The 8,490-nt window shown below is 33.9% G+C and overlaps 1 protein-coding gene across 1 annotated transcript; it reads right to left on the bottom strand.

Annotated features, from left to right (window-relative positions):
* Window positions 1-3,479: 3,479 nt before the first annotated feature.
* Window positions 3,480-4,550, bottom strand: LOC141711046 (protein DJ-1 homolog B-like). Its single transcript, XM_074513526.1, has 4 exons — window positions 4,545-4,550; window positions 4,059-4,076; window positions 3,760-3,960; window positions 3,480-3,665 (listed from the first exon to the last, which is right to left on the bottom strand). The coding sequence occupies exons 1-4, from the start codon at window positions 4,548-4,550 to the stop codon at window positions 3,480-3,482; spliced, it is 411 nt and encodes a 136-aa protein (XP_074369627.1).
* Window positions 4,551-8,490: the final 3,940 nt, after the last annotated feature.

Below are 8,490 nucleotides of genomic sequence, written 5' to 3'. Positions count from 1 at the left end.
CCAGTAATCGGGTTCTATGATTCGATGCATACTCTAAAACTGAGGGGTTCTGAAAATATTTTTTTTAATCACATATCGATATCTTATTCACGAAACAAAATCAAATATCTGAAAACACGAAATCAAACATAATAGATACGGAGTAACGAATAGTAACTTACAGAAAATGTTGGCAAACAAATAATAAAGATCAACGGAAATTTACCTACCTCAGTTACACAAACATATAATTCACATCATAACACACATTCAACATTCAGCAACCCATTAAATATGAAACATCTAAAATCTTGAAAGTCCCAACAATCAAATTCTGATCAGATCGATTTTTGCAATTTTTGACCCTCTAAACACTGTTTTCTTGAAACATGAAAGACAGAAATTGTAGGGAACGAAAAGACCTTTCCGGAATGTCTGGAATTAACAAATTCCGACTTATGATAAATTAAATATGTATTTAATAAAAGTGTTAATTTTTAGGTATAAAAGTGAAGTTTAATAATAAAAAGGAAGAAGGCGAATATGTCGTATTTATAATATTACAAACCCCTATTTCTTAACCTACAAAGTTATCTGATTTTAATCATGATCCAAATTTTAGGTCCATTAAGCTAATCCAATTTTAATATCCTAACCTTTATTAAATATTAATCATTTTCATTCTATTATTCTTTTATTATTATTCTAAAAATAACGGGATATTACTTACTACCTGCTTAAAAATAATTTGGTCCCCAAATTCAATACAATCCTAGAGTCCAAAAATTCGGCACTAATCGCCTATAAGTCAAACTTAACTATGTTCCATTAGATCGCAGGAAGTGTACTAGTCACATACCTGATACATTCTGAAAGACAACATGCTCTTGATTCCAATAGAAATAACCCGACTCTTCGGACTAGTAAATATAAATCAAAATTAGTACAAAACACACTTTACTAATTTAAAACTTTACTACAAAAGTGACTATTACAAATTTGCAGCTAACAGCAGAAGTCCAAAAATTAAAATACTCCACATCTAAGATCCTCGAACTCCAATTTAATCCAAATCGATATTACACTGAACCTGAAATATTAAAAGGATGGGCCGAGAAGCCAATGAAGCAACTATCGTTCAACGACTCAAAATAATTTTCTTTATATAACTTTTGAAAACACACTTTGGAAATATAACACATAAACTGATCATATAGAATAACACATATATACGATACAAGTAGGACAAAGATGCACATATTATAATTCATAATAATTATCAAAGTGAAGCACGCAACACAATCTATAATCCACATAATCAAAATTCTCCTATATGACAAATAAATCTTATAATCAAATTCTTATCTTAAGTCCAACAATCCTAAATCACACCTTATGCCACACTTTGATAGTGACCGGCATCGTCTACTTTATGCCACACTTTCCTAAGTGACCGAGACCTTATACTTTGTGTTACATTTTTCAAAGTGACCGGGTTCTTATTCTTATTCAATGAACGGCCAGTTTACTTCCCTCGTCAAGTGAAACTGAAGTGTGACAAGGTATCGATATGTTCTAGAATATGCGCAAACTAGTTATATATTCCATGTATCATACTACCCAGTGATCGGGTTTTATGGTTCGATGCATAATCTAAAACTGAGGGATTCTGAAACACAAATTTTTTTCTTATTAATCACATATTGATATCTTATTCACAATACACTACGCCATAGATTGCATTTTGCAACCCCGCAAAAGTGTTATTAAAAGCAAAAAACCGTTGCTACAGGTGCCAAAAATGCTATTACAATATTTTTTTGGAGTTGCAATTTTAGACATTGGGAAAGAACTTTATTGCAACCCCGACACACCATATTGCAACCCATGCTTATATGTTATAGAAACATTCTATTACAATACCAACCAGGGTTGCAATCGGACTTGACCAGAGTTACAACAGGGTTTGGGCTATAAGTAGAATATTATGGGCCCCTGGGGCCCACATGTGGGTATTGATGCAACCCTTCTACAACGTTTTTTTAATATTTTTTGCAACACATTTAAACTGATAATTAACAACACTGTAAAAGACCTATTGCAATGCTTTTACAAAAAAAATTGCAAGGTACTACTTATATAAATAGTCATTCCCATAAATAAGACCATAGTCAACCAACACAATCAATATTGTCTCAAAAACCAATCACCCTACTCACACTCAGTTCATCCCAAATAAACACCACTACCATTCTACGTTCACCATCATATGATCACCATACTACCATCCCCATACCATCATTATCTACCAACCATAAACAAAAGCGAAAGTATTTACAAGTTAAAGTTACAAACTTCAAAACCTATACATCGTAGCACTGAGAAAAACAAACTAAAACAATAATGCTGCTAAAACACATCTGACTAAGTAGAATCTCCTCCGACAATCATTATAAATCAATCACTCCATCTTAATATTTTCCAGTCAACTCTTCACTTCCCATTTATCAACTAGTGTAGCTCTTCTGAAGTTCAATACCCTTGTAATTGGGTTTCATACACAGATAGCAGCTCATGTTTCACTATCTAGATCAGTAACCAACAAAAATAATAAAGGTTGATTAGAATAACAAATATTTCAACTTATGCCAAACGGAAAAGCACAATCAGATTATATAATTGGATCATCTCTGACCATTACACTATCACAACACTACGCCATAGATTGGATTCTGCAACCCCAAGAAACCGTTACTAAAGGCCAAAAAAGCGTTGTTAAAGGCCAAAAAAAGCCTATTGTGACTCTTTTTTGGGGTTACAATTTTAGGCGTTGCAATAGGCGTTACAATTTTTGGGGGGTATTGATGCAACCTTTTTGTAATGTTTTTTTAGTGTTTTTTGCAACGTTTTTAGTGTTTTTTGCAACATTTTACACTGATTATTAGCAACAGTATAAAGACCTATTGCAACGCTTTTACAAAAAAACAATGCTAGGAACTATTTGTAAATTAGCATGCCCATAAATAAAACATTGTCTTAAAACCAACACAATCCACAAACCATAACATCAATCCACCAACCATAACATCAGTTACCCCATAATACCACTACCTTCACCATCACCATACTACCATCCTTATATAAATAAACTTAAACCAATGAGACTATATTTTGCCTTTTGATAGGATTATTACAATACTACATGAACATTCTCATGCAGCTGTTTACTAATGCTATGAAATTACATGGTGTTTGTTGGCCGTTATTTGACAATGATTCTTCTTCCGTGTGGTTGTTTCTCTCCATGGTGAGCCACATTCATATTTGCTTGAATTCCAGTATAATATTTTCTTTTATACAAAAAGTTAATATCAAACCATAATCTACAAGTAAAGAAAGACACGTACAAGACTAGTAATCTACTATATAAAAAATAATTAACAAGTTCTAAATAAACGGAAGAAAATAAGTATATGATAATTTTAATCTTTAAACATATCCTATAATGTTTTGCAGTAAAATGCGGAGATGGTAAGAGACAATACGTTAAGTAAGCCATGTGGCTCCAGAACCCAACCAGGGGATGCACAGATAGCTCCATAAGGTTGATTCAGTTCCTTCTGCTTCTTTAGTAATCCGATGAGAGTTTCTGTGCTCGAGAACTTTTTAGCCCCAGAAATTCCACCCTGCATATATGCAGAAGCAAAAATTAACTATAATTATTGGTTTAATTAAAGATTTAAAAAAATTCTCATACTTTAGATATGACATAACACTTACTGACAACACAATCAAGTCATACTGAAATTTGGCAACATCATCAATGAGCATATCTGCTACTATTTTCACTTTTCGTCTAGCCGACACTTCCAAAGTATCTTCAACTGATGCAACTGTAACAGTTGCTTTAGCTCGCCGTAGTACATCAATGATTGAAAGGGCTTCCATCTCCTCAGAATCATTAGCTATAGGTACAAGAACCTGATTCAAAGAATTAAAATCATTGATCATCAGATAGTAATACCTTGGGACAATCACTGTAAGTCAATGGGATTGAATTTAGCTTAGCCACAGTATACCTTGTACTCCACTGTATCCTGGAAGGTTTTATCAATACATTATGTTATATATACAGTTCTGTATAGAATACAGCTTCTCTCCGTATAAAAAAAATAAACATTTTAATTTAACTACCATTTCTAATATATCATGTGTGGTTTTCTCATCATTACTGAATTGGAAATTGTATGTTTGAATGTTTTTTAGCAGAAAGCTGCTTTATGAATTTAGCCTTCCACGCTTTAGATTATATACGTCTACAAATAATGTAAGATCTAAATAAAGCATTCATGTGGCACATGAACCAAGATTCATGATAAAGTTGGATGCTCCTCTCCTGTGCAGGAGGCATGTTTCACTCGAACACTATTGTTTTAGCACTTGGAAAAATCATAGTTACCTGGATAAATAGATGATATCCTTCAGTCTGAGCAGGATCAACAGGATTGGGTTGGTCCAACACATCTTGACTACCAATTAGAATCTATTTCACCGTAATTGCTGACCTCCATGTTAGGTCACACACACTGTAGAAGGGGGTTGAATACAGTGTATAATACAATCAAATCGAATTAAGAACACAAGTATGTAATAAAGAATAATCTTATTAATAAAACAGTATTGCAATGGAACCGTTCTCTCTCAGTGATGAACAAATATCATGAGAGCTGCTAGGGTTACAATGAATAATATTCTCGATAATGATAACACTTATAGTGTAAATCCTATGTCTGTGTTTATATACTACACAGTTACAAGATAATCTTCTAATTGATATTGAATATGATTCTGTATCCTAAAATATATCAATTAGTTATCTTTTCCTCCAAGTCTTCTATTCTTCATAGAATTCTTCTCCATGCATATCTCTTCTTATTTTAGTCTTGATCTTCTTTCCCTTTAATCAGCCGCCTTCCTTATCTGAAAGTCTTTTTAAGTCATGATATTATCTTCTGATGAATATCTTCTGATATCTTAAGTTCTGATAACTTAAATTCTGATATCTTAAGTTCTGACTTCAGTATAAGTACTGATTTCCTGTTAAGTCCTGATTTGTTCTATTAGTTAAGATCTGAAAACTAAACACAAATCATTATTAGACATGACATCACAAATATATCTAACAATCTCCCCCAACTTGTAAATTAGCATAATATACAAGTTCAATAGATATTTGATGATGTCAAAAATATTAAGTACAAATGCATATGAGAATTTGACTAAATAACTACAACTCACAGTCCTTGTAGCTTTTACCATCCTTAAAGTCTGATATCAGCTTTAGCCTGTATATCCTTCAAAATTTAACAGTTGTAGTCCTTGACATGGCTTCAGTGTTTGATCTCTTGAATGTCAGGAGTTGTTCTGAGATAGTTCTTCAAAAGAGTTCTCTCAGCATATTCAAGTTTATTTATCATCCTCCTTTTAACATCTCTAAGTTCAACTGTATCTTCTCCTATCTGAAAGATAGTAGCCCTGAGATCATTAATCTTTGCTTTCCTTATTTCCTGATCCAGTCTGATCAGATAAGCTTTGTCAGACTCCAGATTAAATTCGACACCCTTAATACCCAGAAAAGTAGTGAACTTAGCGGTATTGGGCTTCATCTCAACTAATTCACCATTGTGAGCTCTGTACTTTGGATAGTATGGTCTGTCAGACTTTACAGAGTAAAGTTTCTTCTATCTTTGAATATCAGATTTTAAGTAACTGGCAGCACCATCTGTTGACCTGTTCTTCACTTGAAGTAGAAATAAAACATGTTGCAGTTCTTCATAATACTTCAACCGAATTGCATCCTTTCTTATCTGGAATACTCTCCCATCTGTCATAAAATAAAGCATTATATATTCTTTCAGCTTGGAGTTGTAAACCATCTGTACAGATTCCAATTAATTTAGTCTTTCTGGAGTTGTCCCTACTCCTGGTTCAGAAAGAGATGTAGGATCTGAGGTAGAGTTGTTTACTTTTTTCTCATCAGCATTACCCAATCATGTTTTATCTCTAGCTTCCTTCATGTTAGTCCCTTGACAATATGACAAGAATTACAGAAGGGGGGGTTGAATGGAATTCTTGAAATAAAATATTCTAACTCAAATATAAATATAAGTGTATTGATTAGCACAATGCGGAATAAAAACTTAACCGAATCAAAACACAAGTAATTAAAAACAAGAGTCTTTAAAAACTTTCTGGTGGATTTGAATGATTCCACCAGAGATATATATTATATATCGAGAGAACCCTATGTGCAGAAATGCTCACAGCTGCTTACAACAATTGAACTTCTAAGACTACAGAGAAATGCTAAGAATCCTGCTTACAAATGTTTCTCTGCTTTCTTGCTTAGATCGATATCTTAGTTGCTACTACTTGGTTTATATATCACCAAGATTACAAAGTAATAATACAAGATAATAAAACAAAAACTATCTAATCTATTACAATGCTACTTCATTACTCTATTCCAGCATCATTGAAAATTTTCATAATAGCATGGAAATGGCAATGCTTCTTTGTTCTCGAAAACCCAGTTGAATAGGCTACCACCTTCCATTTGCATCCACTCGACACATGTGACTGTGTTGTCACTGTCAACAGATATTTGAATTCTTTATCCGTCAGGTTCATGATCATCCGTCGAGTTATTGATCATCCGTCGGGTTGTCTATTTGATCATCCGTCGACTTCATTGTAGGTTATCCGTCGGGTAGCAAACTGGCACTTGACTTCATTTCATTTATGCAGAATTATAAGACATCATCTATGTACAATTAATCAACTTATTCTGCATATCTAGTTAAAGTCAACATGACTTGAATACTACTTACAGAATCTATACAATGGTGAATGCAGAAATGTGCTACAGACTTATTGTTACATAAGCTACTCACTCGATGGATAATAAGTCATCATCCGTCGGGACTGTAATGAGTCATCCGTTGGGACTATAAATCTTATCCGTCGAGTGCTACAATATTTCACTAGGTAAAATCTACTAAGGTATTTTGTTCATGAAATCATCAAGTACACAACATATACACAACAATCTCCCCCAATTTATGTCTACTGGAATTGTAGCCATAAATTTAGAGATACTTGATGATAACAAAACACTCTAAAAATATAACTTTAAGAGAAAGTAGATGTTACTGAAAAGTGCTTCAATTAATAAAAATACAAAGTTTTGCTCACAGTCATTTTTCAAGATGCTCCTCTAGCCTGAGCAGATTTGTCTAGTTTCTTGAAGGTCTGGATCTCTTTCCAAGCTTTCTGTTGTTTTTCTCAATCTGATTTTGGAGCTGCCTGTGGAATTCCAGTTCATCAGATTCAGAGAGATTTAGCTTTCCTTGCATTTCCAAAAGAGTCTCATTGCTAGAGATACTCAATTGGTCTTCCAAACTGAAGAATCTTCTCACACCTTTGTCATCCATGAACTCCATCAGCCAGTAGGGCCTTAGATGCACTCTTCTCCCTGTGTAAGGGATGATTAGAGTCTTTGGGAGTGCATCTTTAGCTCTACCTGTAACAACCCAAATCCGGGGTCAGGATTTGGTATCAATAAACAATCTTTACACAGAATAAAAGAATATTCAATTAACCCCTTGAATCCGGATCGTTTACAGGTTATGGTATGAAACAAGAATCTAACCCTTTACAACTCACAATAACTAGAATACAATTATAAATAACTTTGAACTAATGCTCTTGTCACAATCTTCTAACATCTTCAACATCTCGCAGCGAAAATTTCTCTAACTCCTGCTGTCTAGAAAAGCTATTCACTTTTATCCTTATCTGTTTCTGGCAGAAATAAGAATTTACAATGCAAAAGTGAGCCAAAAATGCCCAGCAAGTATATAATTTGAGCTTCAAGCATTAATATCAAAAGAAAAACTTCCGGACAAAATCTTAAAACAATTTTAAACCATTATATTCATTTGAGTGAGTTGAGCGAATAAACGTTGGCTGTCACCAGCCTTTAATTAAAATCCGAAAATGACACGCGATTCCCCGATTCATCTCCTAAATCAGGGTTGCATCCGGTTTTGGAATCATGAAAACCTTTCGAAAGAGAATGTCGTTAATGGCGATCAACAACAAATTAGACTGGACACTAGTTTGAACATATGCACTATACCCTGCTGATCATTCAGGATACAGTGCGGATCTATACCCAATTGTATAGGTCCATTCAGGTACCTAGGCACTACGGCCCATTTCGAGGCACCAGTCATATCCCGGTCCTCAGGATTAAGACATACTTAATCCCCAAAACATCATCATTATCCAGCCTATGGAGTATTTTGATGTCAAATCATTTTAAATTAAAAACATCCCAATTCAGGGTTCGCAAATAACCCGAAAGAATGGGTATTTGCTCAGGAGAGCAATCGAAATATAGGAACAAGAATAAAAGGAACATACATAATATGAGTAATTGCAGCGAAA

Source organism: Apium graveolens, chromosome 1, assembly GCF_009905375.1.
Source record: "Apium graveolens cultivar Ventura chromosome 1, ASM990537v1, whole genome shotgun sequence".
In the NCBI taxonomy this organism is placed as follows: Eukaryota; Viridiplantae; Streptophyta; class Magnoliopsida; order Apiales; family Apiaceae; genus Apium; species Apium graveolens.
The sequence above is the reverse complement of the archived record's forward strand: the minus strand, read 5'-3'. Positions and strand labels throughout refer to the sequence as shown.